General features: G+C 40.1%; 2 protein-coding genes across 7 annotated transcripts in view; both read right to left on the bottom strand.

Moving 5' to 3' along the window:
- The window catches only part of slit1a (slit homolog 1a (Drosophila)), a 108,291-nt gene extending 92,100 nt beyond the window's left edge, over positions 1 to 16,191 (bottom strand). For all 4 annotated transcript variants that reach the window (XM_077494367.1, XM_077494370.1, XM_077494369.1 and 1 more), the window contains exons 1-2: positions 15,608 to 16,191; positions 1,499 to 1,570 (exon numbers count right to left, since the gene is read on the bottom strand). In XM_077494367.1, the coding sequence (XP_077350493.1) occupies positions 1,499 to 1,570; positions 15,608 to 15,816 (281 nt within the window). In that variant the 5' untranslated portion in view covers positions 15,817 to 16,191. The remainder of the gene's footprint in view (positions 1 to 1,498; positions 1,571 to 15,607) is intronic.
- Positions 16,192 to 18,961: 2,770 nt separating this feature from the next.
- LOC144000767 (rho GTPase-activating protein 19-like) lies at positions 18,962 to 25,029 on the bottom strand. 3 transcript variants are annotated; one of them, XM_077494374.1, is made up of 11 exons: positions 24,940 to 25,029; positions 23,771 to 24,015; positions 23,168 to 23,248; positions 22,444 to 22,653; positions 22,138 to 22,364; positions 21,969 to 22,055; positions 21,096 to 21,161; positions 20,674 to 20,883; positions 20,507 to 20,602; positions 20,134 to 20,229; positions 18,962 to 19,967 (listed from the first exon to the last, which is right to left on the bottom strand). In XM_077494374.1, the coding sequence occupies exons 2-11, from the start codon at positions 23,994 to 23,996 to the stop codon at positions 19,938 to 19,940; spliced, it is 1,329 nt and encodes a 442-aa protein (XP_077350500.1). In that variant the 5' UTR covers positions 23,997 to 24,015; positions 24,940 to 25,029; the 3' UTR covers positions 18,962 to 19,937. The 3 variants fall into 3 exon arrangements, with proteins under 3 accessions (XP_077350500.1, XP_077350498.1, XP_077350499.1); XM_077494372.1 differs by lacking the exon at positions 24,940 to 25,029 and adding an exon at positions 24,298 to 24,399; XM_077494373.1 differs by lacking the exon at positions 24,940 to 25,029 and adding an exon at positions 24,174 to 24,311.
- Between the last annotated feature and the right edge of the window lie 114 nt (positions 25,030 to 25,143).

Below are 25,143 nucleotides of genomic sequence, written 5' to 3'. Positions count from 1 at the left end.
GGCAGAAAAAGGCAGGCAAGGAAGGAAAGCTTTCCAATGTGGCTCAGAGAGTGTGGCTCTGGTGTGGTCCGTGGGCCTCGCGGTTGGGTGGAGATGAGACCAAACGCGGGCAAGGGGTGGAAGGTCAATTTTAAGGAAACCAAGGTTTTTTAAGACCCTTTTTAAAGGCCACTATGGTCTAATATATGACCTCTTATTCACTTAATAGGGCCACACGGACCAGGAAGTCGTGTTAATATAGAAGCGTTTTAATATTTGTAAAAAATGTTGTGATTTTTTTTTTTTTAATAAAGTTTTTTAGATTATTTCTGTGACCATTTTCACAACTCAAAAATTATAAATACACATATACATATATATATGAACACACAAACGACTGATTCACACACAGTGCCAGACAAAAGAGATGTAAATCAGCTGTGTTGACGTTACAGTGACAGCTGACAGCAAAGAAATACTGCTGTTTCTTTTTAGTTCCTACTGAGGGTCAAGCAGCATTAGATGTCCTGACCCCATTCTAAAAGTAAACTTTTTGTTAGACGGCATGTATGCACACTGTAGGCTATGTGCGTGTGAGAGAGTGTCACTCACGTGCAGAAAGAGGAGTCTTTACTGTCTTTTAAACCCTCTCATCTTGTAGTGACATTAAAAGGTATTTAACCCGATGTGTAGGGGTAGTGGATGGTGCAGACGGTATGCAAGAGAAAATGATAAGAGGGGACAAGCAGCAGTGTAACAAGGCTTAGAAAAGAAGCTGTCGACAAGGGATGAGGGTGAGGGGAAATAACGACGCTTGAAAATTGAAATTACACTGATGAATATTAGGTCTGTCTTTGAATATGTTTTTTTTGTGTGTGGAGGAAATGACGCCTGAAAATAGGACAACAAGGGGGCAGCAAAAATTGTTTGCGTCTCACGTTACACTTAAAACACTAAATGTCCACACGGTTTAATTACAATACACATAGAGTCCTGCGGTGCGAACCGCACGTGATAACTGTGAGGAGTGGTGAACATGCACACGTTACTTGTCGATGTGTAAGAACGGAGGGCAAGCGTAAGTGTGTGATCCGAGGACGCAGTAAATGATGCTACAACAGACAATGCCCGGTGAAAGAGAAGTCCATTACATCATTTGCTACAGTCACTTGGCTGCTTAATGTACTGTGGAGTCCATCTCCATAAGCCCACTTCACTGGGCTTATGCTAATGTGCACTTTGTGACTAGTATGTACAACTGTGCGTCTGTAAACATGAGTAGTTGCATTCAGAGACATGGTATTGTTCTGAATTCAAAGGCCGTCAATAAATTTGTTTTTTACAATGCTAAAACCACCAAGGTCAAAAGTAAGGATACTTCCTGATTATTGAATAAATGAACAAGTACAAAATAAACTACAGGAAAAATTGTGTATCGTGCGTAATGTAGTGTGAGTGGCAGGGCCTGGTAGGGTGGCATGTGATGTCAGAGAGTGTAGAGGACAGACACAAAACTTACAGAACTCGGATGTACTTGAGCCCAGCAAAGTCACTCTTGGTTATGCGTGTGAGATTGTTACCATTCAGCTCCCTGCAAAGAAGAGAACACAAGAAAAAGTATTAATATTTCATCTTTATTTTCTTACTTAGTGTACTTAAAACTAATACAGCAGGGGCACAAATGTAGCGTAAGACTGGCTTTAGGAGCAATATTTTTCACAAATATTGAGGGGGAAATAGTAGGAAAAAAACACTATTTAATAGATTCTTTTCCATCAAAATAAGACCTCATCCTCTGCAACTTCCAGCCATTGAAAAAAAAAAACTGCAAATGTTCTACATAAGTCGAACTTTTTTGGGGACCACTGTCACTCTGACGAGACGACACATGAGACGTCAACATATCATGCTAGACATTTTTGGATTTTTATAGACCAACATCAGGTATTAGGAAAAGAGTGTGCGAGAAGAAGAGACTAAGCACAACAACAGTTAGGGGAAGTAAGTAGACTCACATTCAAAGCAGTAAGATACCAGTAACCACCTGTGTTTTTAATAAATTGTTTTTTAAAGTAAAACATTTTACGGTTTATAGTTGATGGCGCTTAGCTTGCTTTATAAAATGGAATGATAGTTAAGCATGTCTAGATGTTACTACAAATTTCCTGGACTGTTTGTAAAGGTTTTATGATGGCAATAAATTCTAGTGTTGTTCCAATACCGAATTTTGGTCCCTGATACCGATTCCGATACCCAGCTTTGCAGTATCGGCCGATACCAATCCCATACCGATACGTAAGTTTTTTTTTTTTTCTCTCAACATGAAAAAGTTGTCCTGCCATTGGTTCAGAGCAGTCAAGGGCCAATAGGATATCTTAGATCGGTATGCAGTGAACATGTCACATATCAGTGAATGTCGCGCACGAGCAAGACACAAGATGCTGCATCCAAAATCCTATGTTAGTGTTGGAATTAATGGTATCAGCATGTTACTTGTGAGTACTCACCGATACCGATACCACTGTTTTAATGCAGTATCGGCACCTCTGCCGATACCAGTATCGGTATCGGAACAACACTAATTAAATTCACATTGGAATGGCTTAGTTTTATTTGCCATATGAGAACAAATCAGAACAAATTGAAGGACAATCATGAACCTTGCAAGATCCACTATATTGTGGCAGTGTTTCAATGTGGTTGTTTTGATAGCATTCAAACGTAACATACAGTTCATAATCCCACTAAATTCTTGTAGGGCAGGCTTTTTAGGGGAAGTTGGCATTTCTTCTCCCTGGTCTATTCTAGAAGTGCAACGTGAGTGCAAGACATTTGAGCCGTCTTACTCTTTATTCTGGGAACTGCCAACCTACACCCGCAACCGCACCCCTTCTTGGCCATGTCCTTCCACCATTGTCAGGGATTAGTGGGAGCCAGCGGAGGGGATTTGGGAAAGGCCGCAAGGCCAAAAAGCCAAGTGTTGTGGATATAATGGAAGCAGATGCCCTGCCGAGCGCTGACCGCCATTGCAAAAATCAGTGAGATGGTGCACTGTATATAGCTAAAAGAGATTTTGGGATGGCTGCGGGTCTATGCCAACCTGAATACTCAAGCAATGGTGCTGATCCCAGAAAGTGCTGTTCAACCTTTGTATTCACATGGCAGCTGGGAAAGTAAATATTCAGAATGTTTGTGTGCTACTGCAATCGCTAAGCATTATTGGTCCACCCTGCCCTGACCCGTCAACTAAACTCCTCATCCCTGAGCACGGCCCAAAAACGTGTTCCAAATCTACGCAGAAAGCAAGGGTCTCTTTCCCTCACTCGTGTAATGACCACTCAGGGGAATGTAACGCTATGCAGTACTAAAAGGAATGGTCATTATAGACAGATGGTGTGTATGTGTGTGTACACAGGTGCATTGACAGGACAAGCGACAGGACCGCGGGAAATAAATAATGGTCCGGCCTTAATTAGCCCGCGCTGTGCTTCGTACACATGTGGTGTTCATTTCAGGTGCTTACGTATGATAGGTGCTTGCAAGCATGTCAATCTGCGCACAAGTGCGGAGAGCCAATGTCTTATTTCCAGGGTGGTCACTCCCGATGACACCCAAAGGACAAGAAAAGGGATCAAGACAAAGAGGAATGGGAGGGGAGTGGGGACGCAACCAGAGTGGAGTTGAGAGGTAGCAGGAGGATTTTAGCGAAAGTTGACGCTCGCCATAAACAAAATGGAACCAAAGTTCCTCCTCTAGTGCCGAGTTCTTGCTTAATCCCGTCACAAGTTGTTTGTCATAGCTTCTATCTCCACTGCGGAATTGACTCACTGAAGCAAATATGCGATCACTTGAGCTGTTTCGGGAAAGGACCACCAATAAAGCTGCTTTAGCTCATCTTGGATTGCAACATAGGTTCAGTGTTGTGACATTTAGGTCTAGCTCAAATGCCAGCCACAACCTGTGATGTGTTAACTAGCACTAGAGAAGCCACAGATTCACGTCGACATTTTCTATTCTGACCTTCTGAACATTATTTTTTGAGCTGAAACAATGCATTGGCTTGAAGGCATTTATTAGGTCTTCAAATTACACCTTTATTGAATAGTGGCTCTTAACTTGGGTTTGATCGAACCAGAGGGGTTTGGTGGAAGTCAAGATTCACATGTATAACGGAACGTATGGCGTTCCACAGTGTTCAAAAAACAGCGGTGCTTGTTTTAGGTGCTCTATAAATGTAGAGTTGAGTTGAGTGATGGGAGTCGGCATATAAGCTATGTATTCCCCCATGAGTGATTATGCTTTACTAGATGTAAAATAATTACAAAGGACGTCACATGTAGACATGAGCAACTTGTGAATGAACAAGCCACAGGCACACACTAACCACCCATGAGGTAATAGGAATTGCCGGACTCCTACACAGCAGGAACTCATTGTTTTGCTTGTGTAAAGTGAGAATGCTGCTTTTTATTAGTGAAAAAACTCAGCTATTAACATTACAGTAAAAGGATTCGAAGCAATAGCTGTTGGCACGACGGTAAACGGGTCTTCTCTCGTTTCACACACAGATGCTTTGTGGTTCGGACTTGTGGTGCCGGTTTTCACATTACAGTATTGCGGTATTACTCTCGTGGCAGAAAATTATTAGGTATGATTCCTAGTTCACGCAGTGAAGGATTTCCACCTCCATCAGTCTATTCCCTAGAAACTCTTGTTAGCATTCCCAGCACTGACACGCTTCCTGGACAGTCAGATATGTGACATCGCTACCTCATGCTGCCTCACTCCCCAGTTAATTAATGCATCAATGGGTATGGGTGTAATTATTACAGACTGGTACATATGAAACATTCAAGCTGAATGCTCTTAAAGCAGTACAAATTTGGAATTCAGCCAAGTTTTCACAAAAACACAAGCCAGGTGAGCAAGGCTATATATATATATTAGGGGTGTGAATTGCCTAGTACCTGACGATTCGATTCGTATCACGATTCACAGGTCACGATTCGATTCGATACCGATTAATCCCGATACGAATTTATAAGTCGATTCTTGCGATTTTTTTCATTCAAATTTAGAAAATAATAATCAGTAAGCTTGTAGAGTGTAAGATTTATATGAAAATGTATTATTTATTTAGCTGAAATTTCAGTCTTATAGAGGTTGTAATCTGTTTCATGTTTAAACAGCATTAAAATAAAATATTAAGGCTTAATGTTCCGTTCATATAACATTCTTCCATGCCCAAGGTGTGAATCCTAAAAAAAAAAAAAAAAAAAAAAAAAAAAAAAAAAAAAAAAAAAAAAATAATCGATTCTGCTGATTATTGAATCGATTCGAGAATCGCGCGATGTAGTATCGCGATATATCGCCGAATCGATTTTTTTTTAACACCCCTAATATATATATATATATATATATATATATATATATATATATATATATATATATATATATATATATATATATATATATATATATATATATATATATATATATATATAGCGCTATCTCAATGTCATTTTTTTCACTTCGTATTCAAGTTTTCTCACAGGCTAGCATGGCATCTTTGACGGGCCATGGTAGAACATGGTTGCTGAGTCCTACAGGTTTAATGTTACTCTACGTTTTGGCCCACAGTTTATTATGGGTGCCAGTACGTTCCCTCCTGGACCATCACATTCTGATAGAGTCCTTCACATATGTCATGTTCTGTCAAGGCTATGGATGAAACATGGTCATCATAGAGATATCCATGATGACCATGGGCACCATGGCAATCACAGCTAATCACATTTGCACATGTCCTGGGTTTGGTCGCTCATACATACATTAACACACACATCGCTCAAAAAGCCTCTTCACAAAATGTATATACTGTATATACTTGACTCAACAACTGCTACAGGTAAGTACAAAAAGGTTTTGTAGAGTATATTGGTGATTGATGTGTCGCGAAAAGTAGGGCTGGGAATCTTTGACTGTCTCATGATTCGATTACGATTTTTGGGTCTACGATTCGATTCAGAATCGATTTTCGGTTCTCGATTCAAACGATTTTCGATTCAAAATTATTTGATTGACAAATGATTTCTGCTTCAATTTACAGATATGCACAACATTGTCATGATCTACTCCAGTCTGCTTTGCAAGACAAAATGACAAATAGAGACATTGAAGTGTCTTTTTTTTGTTTAAACATTTATTAATTTTGTATTGTAAGTGCCTTTTTCCACAAAAACAGCATGTGGGCAACAACTGCCTTTTCCCCTTCTTCTTCATTTCTAATTTAAATAATATTGATTTTTGGATATTAATATCTATTCGATTCAATTAATAAATGAGAATCTTGATTCTTTTATGAATCGATTTTTTGGCACACCCCTAGCGAAAAGGTGTTTACAGTCAGTCAAAATGATGCTCCTGTTGCTCGAAAATAGCTCAAGTCGAACATCATTTGTTCACATTCAAATGGGCTCTGTGTGTTGCTACAGCACTGAAAAACTCAAGTTTATTTCCGCCAGCTGCATGGGGTCTTCCAGCAGACGGGGACATGGTTTGAATTGAACAACATTACATGAAATGGATCCCGGAGACCAGAGTGAAAATAATCAAACGCACGGCGGCTAACAACACACATGCACAAATATCCACACGGCTCACACAGAGAAAAGGGGCCATATAAATATACTTTATCAGTGGAAATCACACAAGCACACCTACTGAAATGTAGACAAAAAATACCCACAGGAGCAAGCAATCCGGTTCAGCTTTAGGAGCTGGATGGAGGGAAAGACAAACTACTGTTGGCTGTAGAGCTTTTAACTGACATTAGGCATTTATGCAGAAATACAGCAGAACTTAAACGAATGAGTGCAGTGGAAAAGTACAGATCCGCCGACAAGGTGCAAGAGGCAATAACATAAATCAACATAAAGCTATAGAACGGTTTTATAACTTTACATAAAGTTTTATGAAAGTACCTTTATCCGGGTTGTAATTCCACTGTTACAACTTGACAACAAGGATTAAGAGTGAAGAGTGCTTTTCGCATTGACACATTTTGCTACATTATTGCATTAATCTTAATTTACCATATGCATTTTTTTTCCCCAGTACATTTGGTGAGGAACTCATATTGACTGAAAATGTGTTATTATGCAAGCCATCATCAATATACAATAACTATGGTCATGCAACACAGTTGTCTGCAAAAATGATGAGACCCCATATACAAGTGTTTTGTTTTGTTTTTTCTAATTCAGCCGAGAAAAATATAACGCTCAAATTTGATTGACAATGTCAGAAAAAAATACACCTACTGCTTTTTTCCTCTACTGTGCATTATTAAAAAAATGTATTATAACAAATTACTTTCAAATGACTACGTTTAGTAATAATATAAAATATATTACATTTTGGTAGTAACTTTCCCAACACCGCACATCAGCACCCTCCTCAATTGAAATGACTTATTAATGTGTGCACATTTTGCTGCGGTGTCACTCTATATCACCATTACAAGCTCCACAGGACCATTTGTCTAGAGCAGGTTTTGCCTGGCAGGGAAACCAGAAGCCGGCATATTGAAGCTCAGTGGCCGCATGCTTTCCAAACTCCTCACTGCGTCTACAAGCTGGCGACAGAAAAACCCAAGTGCTGTGGCCAAAGCGCGGCGGATCATTACCCACAATCATATGCTGATAATACTATTCAACCGCACGAGCCGACAGTTTCTGAATGAACCATCGCAGTTGAGAACTGTGAGCAGACTCTGGAGCATATGGGAGTGACAGCAGTGAAAACACACAGGACAAGACGGAATGGGCTGCACAGGAATTGTCACAAGATGCTTCAAAGTGACAGTTTGGAGCAGTGTTGCGACCTACATACTAGTTGCTCCAACACTAACACAGTAGCAGCAGCAGCAGCTTGCGAGCTCACAATAACCTCAATGAGTGCAAGTCTGAGAAGGAGCGAGAGAAAAGCAGACCAGCGTGGCCAAAATAACACACTTAAAGTGAACTGGAACACTTCTGTCCACACTAAGAGGTCAGATTTCTCCTTTGAATTGAAAATGTGGCTTTCAGGCACGCAGGGCCTCAATTGCACATTTTTAGCATGTGCGTCAATGAGTGTGCAGTGCAGTGGCTAAAGACTATGTCTGAGCGTGTTTCCCGCCTCCTGGGCTCGTCCAGGGCTATTTACAGTGTTCATTCTGCGCAGTCAGGCCTCAGGAGAGAGCGCTCGCTTAAAGGTAAACACTAAGCACATCCCATCCACACACAGTTCAAAAGTCAGGTGTTCCCATTCAAGTATTTCTTTTACCTCGCCGTCAACACTCCAGCTAAACCACTGGGCAAAAAGCTTGTGACAGCTCCATGTACGAGAAGCTTCTCCGAGCAAAATCAACAGCAAGATAGAGAATAAGGAAGCGGTGGACGGAAAACTAGCACACAGACACTTTCTGCTCAAACAACTTATGACACTGTCAGGCCAAAGAGAATCAATTAAACATCTGTTCTGGTGCATGTTGCCGCTGCGCAACAGACTGGAACAGGAACACACAGAGAGCCGCAGTGGAGGCCCACACTGACGGGTCTTTCATGCTTCATACTGTATCTGCTGCCGTTGCGCGCTGACGACGTATGAATGTGCGCTCTGAAATGCATCATGTGTGTGTTGTGTCTTATGTGTGGTGAAACCATCTGTCACATTTTGTTCCCGCCACTTTCTAATGAGTAGAAACATGAAGTTTAACGGCACTCAGTGGTACACAGACTTCCACCAAGGCTGAACAATCTCAATTTGGATTAGATCTAATGTGGATTCCCTCATAGTTACCCAAAGCTTGGATACTATATAAGCAAATGTCTTCAATGGGAAATACTCATTAGGAAATTAAGGAAGATATTGCCATCATCAGCTATGTGAAAAATCAAGATTTATTGACTGCTACTTAAAAAAAAAATTGTAAATCGGTCAATTTAACCCGCTACAAAACAAGTAGGGATAGACATTGTTCGCCATTTATGTGCAGGGATTTATTAATCCCACTTATAAAATTGGTTTCTCACTCCTGTCCTGTCCTTGGGTCAACTTGACCCATTATCCAAAGTGGCAAAAAGAGCAAAACACATTCCAAAAACAATGTACTTAAGCCCATATAATTACTACTTATTTTTAGCTAGAAATTTTACAATGGGTCAATCTGACCCACAACATAACAAGAGGTTTAATGAAACACCTTAGAGGTCAGACCGCTACAACAAAAACAAAAAAACAATAAGGAGCACTGCCAAAAGTATAATGTACACCAAAATTTAACCAGTTCTTGCTTACAGAAACTGCTAAACTACAAATGGCACTCTGTAGAGCCCAGACCTACTACAAGTCTGAACAATGCTGACATCAATACGTGCACTTGAGAGCTACCTCACTGCACATAACTGATTTTTGTCCTATTAAAAACGACTCAAGTACACATTGAGTATAGGGAAACATTTAAAGATTCATATACCAAAAGTGAAAAAGAAATTCCAAATATGGTGGGTTCAGCCTCGGCCCACACCTCATCCATTGGCAAAGTCCCACGGACATGGTTTTTGTGAAATTATAAACTTCCAGCAAATGGAATGCATCATATTTTGGCAGGTAACTGACATGGCCAGTAGAACTTTGACCTGCACCAAGGCAGAATTTGGATTTGGAATTTGGCCCAAGTGTGCACTGACAGATGCCCAACTCTGGAATATGACTGATATGCATTGATAACTCTTCTTTGACAAATTAAGGAAAACTATGAACTAGTCTTTAAATTCTGAACTTGTGTCTCGTATTCATCTTTAGATCTGACTGTACAACAAAAACAAGGAATTGACCTTGTCGTTCCAATACTTTTGGAAGAATGGGACACACACACAACTGTGAATCTACTCCTATTCAATGACCCATTCACAATCGCACGATTGACTGGAGATCATGCAAGGGTACACAGTCCTAATTACTACAGCTCCCCTGCAAATCCCTAACAGGATAAGTAGTATAGCTAATGTACTGATGGATGAATACTTGTACTTTAATTATAATGTCTGGGAAAAATCCAGTCATGGCTTATCTATAATGTAATCCTCCATATGGGAATACCGAGCACATTTAAGCAGTCATCTGTTACGCAGCACCTTTACAGTAAGCGAGTGCAGATCTTCCTTTATGTCTGGAATGCTGTAATTGCCTTTCAAAAAGTCGATCTCATCAAAAAGCATCTCGATGAGCGTGAAATATGGATTACGCAGGCGTTCACTCAGTTCGCCGTCACTCACAATCACCGCCGCCAGGTTGCTCGCGCCCAGCCGACAAGGTTAACAAGAAAGACGGACTTTCTGGAAGATGAAAGATGATCTGAGTGGATGCGCCAAATCGGCTTTCATGGTCTGCTAAAATTTGAGGCACTATTGTTCTCTTATGTAGACTGAATATGCACATATGCAAACACCTTGAAATAGAATTACTGAACATTGTCAAAAACAAGCATGTTTCAGTAGACCAAACTGCTAATTATCCTCATCCATGATTTATATCCCCCTTGTGAGGCCTCGCTTTTTGTCCCTCAAAATCCACACAATGTGACTCTTAAACCTGATTTATGGCTTTGACACACATAAATGCCTTTGACGGGATAATTCCTCTCTAGAGTGCAATCAGAAATAAAATGTAGCTGTGTCAGGAGAGCAGGCCAGTGGGTCGATGGGGGAGTTTAGAACCTCAGCAGCAGCCTTTGATGTTTGGCAGACAATTTGCTTATTACAGAGGTATGTAGCTCAGGAACAAAGAAACAATAACAAGTGAAGTCTCAACATTAACATATTAAATAGTCGAAAATGTGTTGTTCGTCTTTGTGTGCCCTGCAATTGGCTGGCAACCAGTTCAGGGTGAACCCCGCCTACTGCCCATAGCCAGCTGAGATAGGCTCCAGTACCTCCCGCGACCCTTGTGAGGAGCAAGGGGTTTAGAAAATGGATGGATGGATAGTAGAGAATGTCTTTGGAAAATGAACCGCTACTGTCAGTTCATCCTTCAGTGATTTGAAACAATGACCATGTTTACATGCAGTCAATTTTCAAAAGCATGCATCAGCATTTGTTTTATTCTAAAAATGATCAGGATTGTTTTGAACAAAGACTGTCTGAGGGAATTGAGGATTGAACCCAGAATCTTCACGTTCAGTGCACAATTCTTGGGGTGCGGAGACCCCTACAGGGGATAATTTTTCCAGAGACTCTAAATCCAAAGGCCCTCTAATGCCATATCTACCATCTTACAACCATCAGTCCGTTCAGGAGAAGCTGGAGCCTAGTATAGTTACTTTAGGGCAGTGCTTCTCAAATAGTGGGGCGGGTGCCCCCAGGGGGGCGCGAGGCTCCATCAAGGGGGGCGCTTTTGACCTCGGGGAACATGCTTTTTTTTTCTTTTTTTTTTTTTTTTTTACTGTCCTAGAATAAAGTGCAAATGCACCTCCACTACATTGGGGGCAGTGGCTCTCTAATTATTGGCAGTGTGCGCAGGGAGCATTCGCTCGGTAGTGTAGAGGTTTTGTTTGCACTGAGCATGTGCACTTTGCACACAGCAAAAAAATATATCAATAAATAAATAAAATAAAATATTTTTGTTTTGCAGGTTCAATTTTTTTATTTTATTTTTTTTAAATATTGTGCTTCTGAGTTAATGTTGGTGATCAGTTTGAATGCATTATTATTTATTGATTTTAAGTAATTTTATTTTTCCGTATCATATGGTTTGACACTGTCAGTCAAAAAATGTTTCCAGTTTAATTAAGGATTTAATTTTATTTTTGAATTTCAGATGCACTTTAAATCTTTTCTGTTACAGTTAATAAATCTATTCTTTGTTGTAAGTTGGTCCATATTTCTTTCTTTTGTATTCTCTAATACGTTAATACGGATACAGTGTTATGCAGAGGTGTGCTCATCACAATTTTATAGACAAATGATACTATTTATAGTCGCGCGTGTGTGTGTGTGTGTGTGTGGGGGGGGGGGGGGTGTTTTCTTCTTACTCGGGGGGCATGAAATTAATTGAGAAGCACTGCTTTAGGGCAAAAGCCCAACTACCTGGACTGGCATAACATCTGTAAAGGGACATTCAGGGATCCCGAGCGCCATCTAATGGTGACTGTTTATGTCAATAGTATGCAAAAAAGTACGTATGTTGGATAATCGTTGGTCTAGTAATCACTAATTATATTTCATGGCTGTAGTATCACCTTACTAGAGCTGCCATGTTTTGCCGCCATCTTCCTGTTACGGATGCCCAATGGACAACTTCGCGAATGTAATTAGCCCGGGTGGTGCTTGCATCGAGTGTCGGACCCAATGGGACGCCTGCAGCTTACCTTCAACAGGTGGGGTCTGCAGGTGGTGATCACTAACTCCCGTGATTTGGGCCCATCGCTTGTCACTTTCTGCTTTGCTATTGCAAGCTTTTACGAGCTTTCTTTTTTTACTAGCTCCTTCCGCTCTTGGTAGCCACACCAGCCGATGTCTCCGACTAACTCCCGCTAGCTACTCTCGTTAGTTTCTCCGGCTAATTCCTGCTCGCTTGATCTTCCGGTTGCCAAGTCATCGTCATTTGCCAAGATGCTCGTTTGCTCACGCAAAATAAGAATTGCTGGTAGACTTGCGAAATGTGGTCTCTGAGCCACCATAGCGCACATGCTCCTGTGTGCTTCTAATGCTATATTTTGACCACTAGAAGGTGCTAAGGACTACACACTTGGTCTTTAAGTGAAAGCCAGCTATGTGAACCACTACACTACCATTGTCTCCAGCCTGCTGACAAGAAACGGATGCGCTTGAGTGATCTTGTTCAAGCACTTTCTCTGCTCATGACTACGCAGTCACCTCATCGATGATTACCAGCTCGAGTGAGTGCGCCAATCTGTCTCTCAAGCATCCTCTCATCACGCTCAGCCTCAGCCCGTGTGTCTCTTTGCCTTTTACATCATGCTCTTTCAACTTTCCCCCGTTGCCAGGTAGCGGGCCGGTTGTTTTCAGGCTTGTTGGGGTAAATTATGGATCAGGTGGCTGGCGAGCTGTCAGACGAAGCAGCGATGCCAAAAACACTGCAGGCATTCCCTGGCATATGCACACATATTTTCCAAATACAGAGAGAAAAAAAAACTTGCTTATTCATTTCATGCTCACATGTGGAAGGTTTGCAAACAAGTGCAAAAAGAACCCCATAGAGCAAAGAGGCTTTCCTGGAGACATTTGTCAATATGCTATCGCTGGCTTTTTTGCAATTAACAGAAGGGCGCACCCGTGCTTAACAGCCACACTCCGCCCCCTCTTCAAATCAACTCATTCACACAGATGAGGCACACACGCTTGATGTAAGCGAGATAAAGCTGCCAGAGAGATGGGCTGTGTTTGGATCAATGAATACTTTCCTAAATAATCAGGTGAAAAGTATCGCATGGGATATTTTTAAGAGTCAGAGAAAACAGATGCAAAGAATGAAGAAGCAGCGCATTAAAAAGATGAGGAGCGCTAGTAAGGGGGAGTGGTCCTCCTGGTGTGGTTTTCACATGGGGAGCCTCACAGTGTCATTACTGTGTCTCCAGGCTGAGGAGCGCAGGGGTCAGAACTGATCCAAACCCACACTGACAAGTGCAAATGGGATTCTGCTGTCTGTGGCGACACCCTCAGAGCACACATCCCACCACCGAAACACACACACACTTTTCCCTAAAACCCTCCCCCTTCTATAACACACAGACACACGCCATTTCCCAAACGCATCAGTCTGTATACACGAGTGCTAACACAATCCACAAAGCTTTTTAGTCATCTTTGCTCTACTTTCCAAGACTAATTCAGCAGAGCCACTGAAGTGAGGCGAGTTATGTTTTTGCTATTTCACGCCTAATGAATTGAAAACAAGTTGAACTTGACATTTTGTTTAACTAACTTCGAACATTTTGAGGCAGAATTGTAAAACAAAGATTCCACACATGACACGGCCAATCTTGGTGGCATGCAAATCTGACGATCATTTGGTTTAAAATATACTGTGTTGACCTTGATTCATCACCTCACAGGAAAGGATGGTCCCTAAATCTTAGAATTTATATATATATATATATATATATATATATATATATATATATATATATATATATATATATATATATATATATATATATATATATATATATATATATATTTGAGCAGAAAATGGAGCAATATAGCTATTTTAAATACTTTAAATTTACTATACCGTCGCCCATTTGCGGTGGATAGGAACTGGCCCGGTCCATGAATAGCGAAAACCCACGTATAACTGACGGCAATTGAAATGCATTGAAGAAAATAAAAAAATAAATGAATGAATAAATGAATGAATAAATAAATAAATACATAAATAAATACATAAATAAATAAACAACCTTCAAAAACATGCAATGTCTTCTCTCGCAGATCCAATCAATGACGTCATTGATCGATCCGGCAAATTAAGACATTACAGGCGATCGCCAATTTTGAATAAAATGCAAAATATCATCCGATCCTCATCCAGCCGATCACACTGATGTAAAGTCTAGTTGTTGTTATCTGTTAACTAAGTAACTAACTGTTAACTAAGTAACTTTTTCAATGGCTGATGACCTTTAGGAATGTCATGTAGGAGAGAGACTTAAAGATAGAGAAATTAAAGCACAGACAACTAACAAAAAATATTGATCAATGTGGGGCAATGAATATTTACAACCATTCATGTAAGAGGAAAACCTGAAAATGATTTTTCCTTGCCACTTCAACCTGCATGTTCACAACCCGGAAGCATTCACACTGTCAGGCAACAACCAAACCAAAAAAAAAAAAAAAAAAAAAAGTGTTCTCCGAAATTAAATATGAAAAGCATGAAATATTTCCCCCTGTGCCAGTGCTGCCTATCTTCCGCTTTTCCCAGAGCATCTTTTATTCAGGACTGATATTCTAAAAGCTGAAAAAGAACAATCTATTTCCCCTCGCACTGTTCACTTTTGATTTACTGATGAATATTTCAGGGTAGATTGTCAGGAAAAAAAACGACGCAACTTCACTCTGGCAGCCGGCGTCTGCCTCACCTCCCTCTCCCTCATTCTCCATCAGTTTTACAAGACAGCTACAAGATCCTGGTGGAAGACTCACTTAAGCAGCAGATTTGCTTAATTTTCTACATGATTTAACAATTTGTGGAGTGAGTGTTCAGGGCCGTGACTGGGAGAAAGGCGGATGGTGTTTGGGGGGGGTGATAATAGGGGAGACTCCGAGTGGGGGATGAAGTGAAAAGGAGCCAAGTGAGGAATCAGAATATAAACTATGCAGCTTCTTCTTGAACTCTATTTCTTTAACTTTAAAAGTTAGATTTGTGTAAGTAAATGGAGTTTTAGTAAATTGTGGATATATGAAAAACACTCAGTCCTTCTTGCCTATTTGTACCTGAGTGCAATGCCAGCGTGACACACAGCTTGACAAGCCTGGCTATTGTTCTCAATGTTTGGAGTGACATCAAGCATGTTACTACAGCAGCCAGGGAGACGGCAAAATGTGCAGGTGGTACTCACAGCCTCTCGGTGTTGCGCGGGATATTCCTCGGCATGGTCCTGAGCCCCAGTCCGTGGCAGTCGACTGTGGTGCCGCTGCAGGTACACAAGGCAGGGCAGGCACCCACGCTGGCCGTCAGCAGGGCGCACAGCATCACGCCCCACGCGGCGCACAGCTCCAGCTTGCCAAAGCCATATAACATCCCTTTGCCCGGCATTGTTAACACCATCCCAGCCTGACTTGTTTCTTCCTGTCCACCTTCTAAGACGTCCTTCTGGAAAGAAAATGTCTATATAATCAGTAAATATAAATAAAACAAATATAATTTCCTTTCGGGAGTAAAGCAAGGCAAATCCTTTTTATGTTTGTTTGGTTCGTTTTGAGTTTGGGATCTCCTAAAAAAAATTTTTTTCTCTTGCTCTTATTGTCTCCTTGCAAACTCTTCTCCTGCTTTGGCTCCGTAGAGTGGCTATGGTGTGCAGACGTCTCCTCCTCACTCAGCCCCACTCCGCTCTGCTTGCCTAAAGAGACGGAACAGGAGGAAAGAGCAGAATGAAAAAAAACCAAAAACACTCTCTTTCTCTCTCTCTCCTACACACACCAGTCATCCATCACAAGGATCTACAAATAGCAGACCCCCACGACTCCACCCCAACCCCTCCTCACACATTATACACACACCCCCCAATCGGAACCCTGCCTGAACTCCCTCTCATTCTCAAGATCCCTCTTTCATTCCCTGGATTCTATTCACCATCCACATCTACTCCACATATCTTTCTCTTATTTATTCCCACCCACTCCACTCCTTCCTTTCTCTCAGGTTGCCTCCAGGCGTACCCCCGAGAGAGGCACCTAACCTGCATGACACTGCATAACCCCTGCCTGAAGGGGAGCTTGGGTTTGTGTGCGTGGCTGTAAATGTGTACATGTAACAAAAGGTGAACCCAGCAGGGATGAGAGGAATCCACACAACTCCTTAGAGGTGAAGGAAAAAAACATGTATATCAAGTAGGGATGGGCAAACACCGATACCGAGTATCGTGTCAAGCCGATACCAGGCCTTATTTCAAGCTTATTTCAATCGTTCCTTGGGACATCCTTTTTCCGATCAGGAAATATACATTTGAAATTAGTAAAATAGAAAATTGCCATTTATTTCATGCAATTTTATGGATAAATGATATCTAGGACTTTCTTTAAAATTATCTGACATTTGTCACGGGGGAAATATTATGTATCAAAAAATACTAGTGGTATAGGTGACTATCGGTGACTACTTGAATACCGTGTATCCACATGTACAAATAGTCATCATGAGATGTGGTCCCAATATAAACAAATGAATGGTAGCTACAATATGAAAAGCCAGACCTGCTCTGCTGAATTTATGGATATAAATTGGTACGGCATTCATCTCCTAATGGCAGTGACTATTCCTAAAGTGGATGAAAAGCTTAAAGATAAGCTGACCCATACATTCACTGTATATTTCTTTCAAGCAAAAGACTAGCATTTACTTTCATATGCTCATTTTGACTTTTCTATCTTTATATTGTTTTGCATTTTGAGGAACGATACATGCGGATTTGGGCTGAGAACGTCTCATTACTGGGAGTTGTTGACAGACGCTCACAGAGAAATGTTCACGCTTCACAGGAATGTCTGCGTCAAATTGCTACTAAGCACAAAAAAAAAAAATGAGGAAAAGAAGAGGAAATGATTCCAAAACAACTGTGCTTGAGGCTTGTGTAGGACACTCTGTACGCTAATATCTCTGTTTTGTCTTGGCAGCCAAAATGTAAGTGAAAGCATACTTGGAAAGTCTTTAAACTACATAATTTTGCAGCCACTTCCAATAAGGGCTTTGCTCAGATGATGACTGTTTATTAGACATATCAAGTTGTGTCATGGTATATTGGTCCAAAAGCCATTTTGAACATGGTCAGACATGTGTCCTGTTTGCTGCCCTGTCAACTTTCACTATCTAGCAATTGTTCACATTTATAAACCTAAACTACCTCTGTTTAACTTATACTAAAATATCATCAAACAATACAGCTGTCTTTAGTCAGTGCTGTGCTAATAGTTCACCTTGGGACACTTTTTGAGTCCACAGAGGGATTTTGCTGCAGGGTGTATCCCTGCTAACATAAACACAGCCCAAAGAATGTCATTCATTGGCAAATGCATGAAGAAGAAGGAAAAAGAAAAAAGAAAAAAAAAAAACAAGAGTGAAAAGAACATGTGCACATGCAGGTGTACTTATGGATACTTCTGTCAGGAGAGGGAGGTCTATCTGTCGCAGTAAGCGTGTCGGCACGGTGTAGATCTTCCCTAATTAAAGAGCAGACAGTTTTGTTTAGTGGTAATGGGGGGGGGGCGTTCCACTTTAGGAATGCACACAAAACACATCAGGAATTATTCTGGTGCTCTCAAGGCTGTGGGAGGACATGTGAGTAATTTATAATTAGACTAGAAAGGGACACTATACAAAGGAGAAGGACTTGCAGGACCATCAATTCATAATACTGAGAATGCAGAGCATTTATTACATCTCACCATTTACTGTACATTGTATACAACGTATCGTAATACACATCTAAACTAGAGGCTTTGAGTACACAGCAGACACACACTTGATATGTTATCAGTTTGTCCGACTCATTTACATTTACATATTGATTTTGAAAAAAAATAATTAAAACCCCATGCTGCAAAACAATACAGTAGTTACTATCATGAACACATCCTCATATATTTACACAGCATGAGAAAGCAAAGCCATTCTCACCAGCATTTACAACATATACTTACAATACCAAACATGCATTGACATGGATACCATAATGACACACTGAGACATTCCGACTGCATCCACCCACACACCTTCAACTAATTTATTGCAAACTGCAAAGACGTTGGTAACAGTTAAAGGTCAAGCTTTTTTGCATCCCTATCATTATTTCTATTTGTTGCTCATGGTTTTGAGGCTGGGATTTATTTAAATTTCTTTGGATTTTATTTGGCATTCTCGGCGCTGTATTAAGTCATCACCGTCTCCTCGTCAGTCTTATTGGCTGCAGTGGATGTATTGATTCACAGAGGTTATTCTATGGATGTTAGTAGGAAATATATTATTTTAAAGCTCTCTGTGAAAAGACATTGTATTAATATGGGTATACTATACTACACCCCCCCCCCCCCACACACACACACACACACACACACTCTCATCAGTTTTGGCCAAATTCTAATGCAGCTATTCAATTCACCGCAGGCTATCCATTTGTAACTAAGCAGCGCTGCCTGGTGGGCATTGTAGGAATTGCGAGCACTTGCATGAAATGGGGGGAAAAAAACAAGAAACCAAATTCGGTCTTAAGTCTTTTAATAAGTCCTTTGTCGGGTTTCAGTAACATCAATACCAACAGGGTCCATTTAGTTAACTTTGTCACATCATGTTTGTATTGTAACAGCCTGGCAGAGTGAACATGGAAATGGAAGAAACCCCAACTGATGAAGAAGTTTTCAGAAGTAACAGTGGTTCAAAACCCTCACAGAAAGTACCTCACTAACAACAAGATAAACTACTTAATTTTCCCTTAACCAGCCATACAAAAAATATGGATAAAAATTCTTTCACAGCTGTAACAAATAAGGCCTATACAGCTTGCATACAAAGCTGCAAATAAAGCAGAACTGACTAATAATAATAATAAAAGTTACTCTAAAGAGCATAAAGGCACATTTGAGGGACAGTAGTAAACAACAAACACACAAAAAGTATAAAAAATAAAAAAATAAAAAAATGTCACAGCAGTAAATTCCTGAAGACAGAACTATATCATCTATAGAAACTGACCTTTGAAACCCATATCCTAAGTTTGCATTTTTTTCCCCCACTTAAATTAAATTATAACACATTCAGAACTTTGGGAGACCTAAAAAAGTAAATTGCACAAATTTCATGTTAAATACAAATTTGCAACACGCCACGCAGTAACTTAAGAAATTCACTTTAAGGCACGTCTCTGGTCTTCTAAAGTCAACATTTATATGAAATGGTCCCTGTCAATGAATAAAATACAGTATATACATACCATATTTGTAATTTAAAAAAAAAATAGTTATTTTTTTTAACCATTTTCTGAAGAAAATGGTTAGCTGGTTGACTAAATAAACAGACCATCCACTGCTGAGTAAACCCCCCCCCAAAAAAACAAAAAACAAAACAAAACAAAAAACCTCTCTCCAACAACTACCCAGAAATAAAATCTGACAACCTCCTCTTTGACGCATATTAAATATTCAAATTAAAAAGTGATAGAAAGGCAATACACTTCACAGCTAGATGGGAAGTTTCCTCACTTGTTCAGCCTAAAGGAAATTCGAGAGACAAGGAATACATGAGTTGACATCTATAATGTACGTCTTAGAAAAGAACTAAAACATCATAAGTGGCATATGAGTGGTGTTGGCAATATTTTGACAGTTGAAACTATTAACAGTCATTCTGGAGTCAAAGCTCACTGTCGGTACTCACCCCTCCATTGCTGGTGTCATCCGAGCAGGTGGCTGCTGGCCTCTGCACTCTGCCGTTTTCCTTACCTGTTGACATTTGGCTTCCAACCACTTTCCTCTGTTTTGACAAAACATCATCATCAGAATCTATGCAATAATTACCATGAGAAACGGAAATTTCCTCTGAAATAATTAATGTGATTGCTTACAAATGTCACTTGTTTTAAAAAATATATATAAAAAAAAACATTCGCGGTATCTATGTTTTACAAACACGCAACAAAACATGTCAAACTAAAGTCCATACAGTTATGTATTTGCACAACCACTGTAGTGTACAACGATATTAAAATTATGTTCAGGTCTGACACTGTGCACAGTTAACATCAACACACCTTAATAATTCCACCCAAAGAGCGGGATCGCCTATGCTTCCTGCTCAAAGGCGAGTGGGTATCCACTGTGGGTGTCACCATAGGCTGCTTTTGAAACTAAAGAAAGCAAGCATGAAACATTAGCCTGCTCACTTCTAAGATGCATGTCATTGATATTTCACACTGACCTGTCTGATGAGTTTCTTCTTTTTGGCAGACTCAGGCAAGTTGTTGATTTGTTGGTAAAGTTCTCGGAGCGCTGATTCAGTGTATCCTTCAGTATCCATTGACTTCATTGAGCTGTTGCCACTGACTTTTCTTGTGTAAGGAGAAACATTGGATGTAGGCTGGAGCACACGAGGCGGTGTTTTGGTCCCCGACGTGATCGTCAGGTTATTCTAGAATAGGAAGAAGACGAATTAAATCTCAAAGTGATCTCAATAAAGCCTACTGGGTATATGTACATGTGGAGCTCAACTATACTGAAAACTTACAACTAGATGGAAAAAAATGCAGAAAACAAACACTACTGTTATTCTATGAAATACTTTAATTCAACTGAAAGAAAAAATATGGTATGCTTAAAAACTTTTTTTTTTAATTACCTTACCTTTGACTGAAGAGTTTTGGTTCCGGTGAAGTATATACGCGCGTATTCACTGATATATGCAGGGGCCTTCAATGAAAGTACAGTAAGTGTAAATAGAATATTTGAGGAAATAAAACTGGTAAGAAATCTTACAGTTCAAAAAGTCACAATCACACCGATGCGATAAGCAGTACACATTTAGCTTAATACTCAGATTCTTTATGAATTCCCTGGCATGCCTTTCTCCTTTGCACCCTCCAATGTTTCAGCTAGTTCATTTCTATCCAGAATTATTTTTAATTTGACGGTATCAGAGGATCTCTATCCCAGGAAAGACATTACTCAAATTAAAAAAAAACATTTTTTACATTTAATCACAACAAAAATGCTTTAGCACTGTCATGATGATCAAATAGATCTCTATCAGGCTGAACTCATAACAAAAGTGAAAAGGTCTCGCATGTCAAATTTGTATTTGTCCATCTCCTTGTTAGCTAGCAGGTTACTGCCTGGTTGATGGAGGATGACAAAAACGAGATGGGTCATTGTTCATTGTGATTCTTGGTGGTGGGCAGTTCCAGTGATCCCATAGTGAGTGAAAGGTACATTTAAAAAAGTAAACATCGATGGAATTATATCTTCATCCACACCCTCATCAATATGTAATTGATTATTACTTGTCTCATGAGCCAGCCCTCCTCTCAGTTTGGTAGAAAAGTGACTTTAGACTTTAAAATCTTGCTAACTAGTGTGTCCCTTTTTTTTTTTTTTTTTAAGGAAAGATATGTGCTGTGAAAAAGGGTCACTATAAAATAAAAGCGGACTGTACAGTGGACAGTCTCAATGTTCCATTTAAGAGAGGATATATAGGCAAAGGTTTTTCTGTTAGTTTACCTTGAACAGCTTTTGAGAGTGCCTAATGAGAAACGCTATGCCATTGTTTAGCTTCTCAATGTTACCCTGAAGATCACTTGCCATCACCTGCAAAAAAAAGGAGAAAAATGAAATGAGTAGGGAAATATAGGGTTTCATGTGATCTAAAAGGAAAGTAAATGATGCGTACATTTTTGGGCCAGATAATTTGTGGCGCAAACATGGTTGCGAGATTAATAGCGGACATCTTGTTGACGTGCTGATTGCGTGCAGTGTGATAGAGCAGGTCCAACAGGAGCTTCAACAGACTGCGGTTAGCTGGTGGCAGTAGCATGAAAAGCAACTGATAGGCTTCCACCTGGTGCACCTTGTCTGGCGTATTAGTTTTATCTCCTTTCTCATCGAAGAGAGTCATCTCTGTGAACATTAGAAATAGCGTGTTATATTGAGTTCAAGAAAAGTAATATTTTGTTTTGAGACGTGAAATGATGGCCACCTCCAATTTTAAGGTAGGCATGATAGTGTCTGTGCATTAGCAGGGGCTCAGGCAACTCTCCCAGGTATGCTTTGAGCAGCGAGGCGGCGTCGTTGGGGTGGAAGTCCCCCATCTCGAGATCTATTTCTGCCCCGGCGTTCAACATCTCCCTCAGCGCAGCTTGTCGGAGGCTGTGGCCCGGCACACGGAACAGCCCCTCAATGTGAAGATCTTGGAGAAAGCCCAAAAGGAGGCGAAAACATGATGTCAGCGGGTAGACACGGTGAGAGACGGAGTGAATAAAACGGAAAGAAAGAGAGCGAACGCACCGAGGCAAAGTGCTTTGTAATGAATTATTGACTCCAGCATGTGGGCCCAGTCAGTGTCCACTTTTGTGCAAATACGTCATGGGCTTTCCAGAAATAAATCGGGACGATGTCATGCTAATTCAAGGCTAGCAGGCAGCAGTAAGGTTCTCACAAGATTTGAAAGGCAGACGATGACTGAGCAATTAACAGAAGTAAAGGTAATGCATTGTTATATAATTAACGCTAAAATTTCCATGGTGCTCTTGACATTTTCTCTTAACAGATTGCATCTAGTATAAGTGCTATAATTTCATAACACAGGACAGGAGCAGTGCATGCCAAACTTTTTTTTTTTTTTTGTGAGAAGTCACATAATAATACCTTCCAGTAAAAGTGTTGCAAGATGTGAGGTGATGTTTATGTGATATGACACTCACTTTTGCTCAGGTACTCAATCAGCTGATAGATCTGTGCTATCCCTTCTTCAGTCAAGGGTGCACCAAAAACTACACCTTTCTCTGCGGGGGGAAACACATTCCAGCAACAAAATGTCAATATACATGAAAGGTTTTTCACATTCCAACATTCCTAACTTCTATACAGGCTTTCTGGATATTTGGTGTACAAAGCCATGGCAACCACAAGTTGGTGTGTGAGGTTTTTCTCGCTATTATAATCAAGTGGATATCCTTATGAATACAAATGGCTCACAACTTGAAGTCACAATTTTCTTCTTCTAATGCATTGCTCCTGTATCTGATCGGGACACTTTATCAGCAGATACTCAAAAACACGTGACTCGGACTCGGTGCAACAAAAATTTGATTGATTCCTGTACATGTTAGTGCTATGCGATATGTGTGATATGGTGCATACATTTTTACTGCAACTGAAAAAGTTAGTGGGGTAACTTATTGTAGCCGTTACATAAAGGAGTGGTTACTGTATTTGCAGCACAAAGAGCACTTACAGTGGGTGGATACCAAGCGAATGAAATTTAATTAATGTCAAATAGTATATGGATTTAGGTTAAAAATCACCTTTTCGTTTCAGGAAGTTGAAAGAATGGAGGAAGCCAGCAGAGGAAGGCACCCTGGGTTCACAGTCCCCTGTGAGTTGGGCGAACTCATCTCCTGGGAGGTCGATGAGTCGAGTGACATGTGACAGGACCAGATCTGTAAAGGTCTGCGGATGTTCATGTTTCAGCCTCTCGACAAAGAAGTCCGGATTGAAGATGACTGTCTGGCACATTTTTGACGTTTCCATTCCGGTGAACAAAGCACATCTTGGTTGGAGAAAAATAAAAAAGGTTCAAGTGAAATTTTGCAGACTCGCTGCGGTTAATTACAACAGTTTCAAATGATTAAAACAACAAATTAAGTTATTTTGCGTCAAGCAGCTTAGCAGCATCATTAACTGCTACGTAGCATTGCTTTAGCTCACATTGAGTACCCAGAATTCAAAACAGTCTGAGACGACCTAATGATATCCCAATTCAAACACAGCAAAAATAAGTCAAACTTGACCGATTTTTAGTTTTGTGCTTGATTCGTTTTTGATTTGGTACCTTCTGTTCTGCGTGTGTATATTTTGGATATCGTCCTCAGCTGCCATCTTCGTTTTGAATCTTCCGCTGTTTCATTTTTAGTTCCGCCCCTTGTTGTCTGATTGGCCATGTTATGCTGACGTCACAAAACGGCGTCATTCGTTTGATATGGGTTTTTATCTCACAAAGGCAAAGTTCTGCATGTAATTTTTAAAATATTGTGCGTTTGTTAATTAAAAAAAAATAGTTATATATATAAAAAAATAGTTATATATATAAAAAAAAATCCTGATAAATAGGTTGCAGTCATTCATTTTCTTTCATTATCCTTAGGAAACATATTTCCACAATCAGTTAGGTAAGGAAAAATACGCAGATGCATACATGCTATGACCACTTACTTAACCCCTTATCATACGAGCAGTTTTGCCGAAAATGCTTTAAAAAAAAAAAAAAAAAAAAAAAAAAAGTTGCATTCAGAGTAAGTTTGAAGCTGTTCCAGAACCATTTAGAGTATCGGCATAGTTTATATAATTTTTTTTAAGAACGTTTGCCCGCCAGAGACCATCCGAATTTTAAGGGGTTTTAAATAGCAAAATAAAAACAAAAATTATCTACTTTTTTTTTTTTTTTTTTTTTTTTTAAATAAAAGCAGTAGCCTACCTCTTATCCCTGTAGTGGTGATCGCCACCCAATCGCAGGGCACATTTCAACAACCCTTCATTCACACTCTCATTTACACCAATGCACAATTTAAACTAGTCTTTACTCTGAGCCTAAAATGCAACTTTTTGGAATGTGGGAGAAAGCCTGAAAGGAATAAACACATCCAAGCAAGGGGAGAACATTTAAACTTCACACAGGCAC

This window comes from Festucalex cinctus, chromosome 14, assembly GCF_051991245.1.
Source record: "Festucalex cinctus isolate MCC-2025b chromosome 14, RoL_Fcin_1.0, whole genome shotgun sequence".
In the NCBI taxonomy this organism is placed as follows: domain Eukaryota; kingdom Metazoa; phylum Chordata; class Actinopteri; order Syngnathiformes; family Syngnathidae; genus Festucalex; species Festucalex cinctus.
The sequence above is the reverse complement of the archived record's forward strand: the minus strand, read 5'-3'. Positions and strand labels throughout refer to the sequence as shown.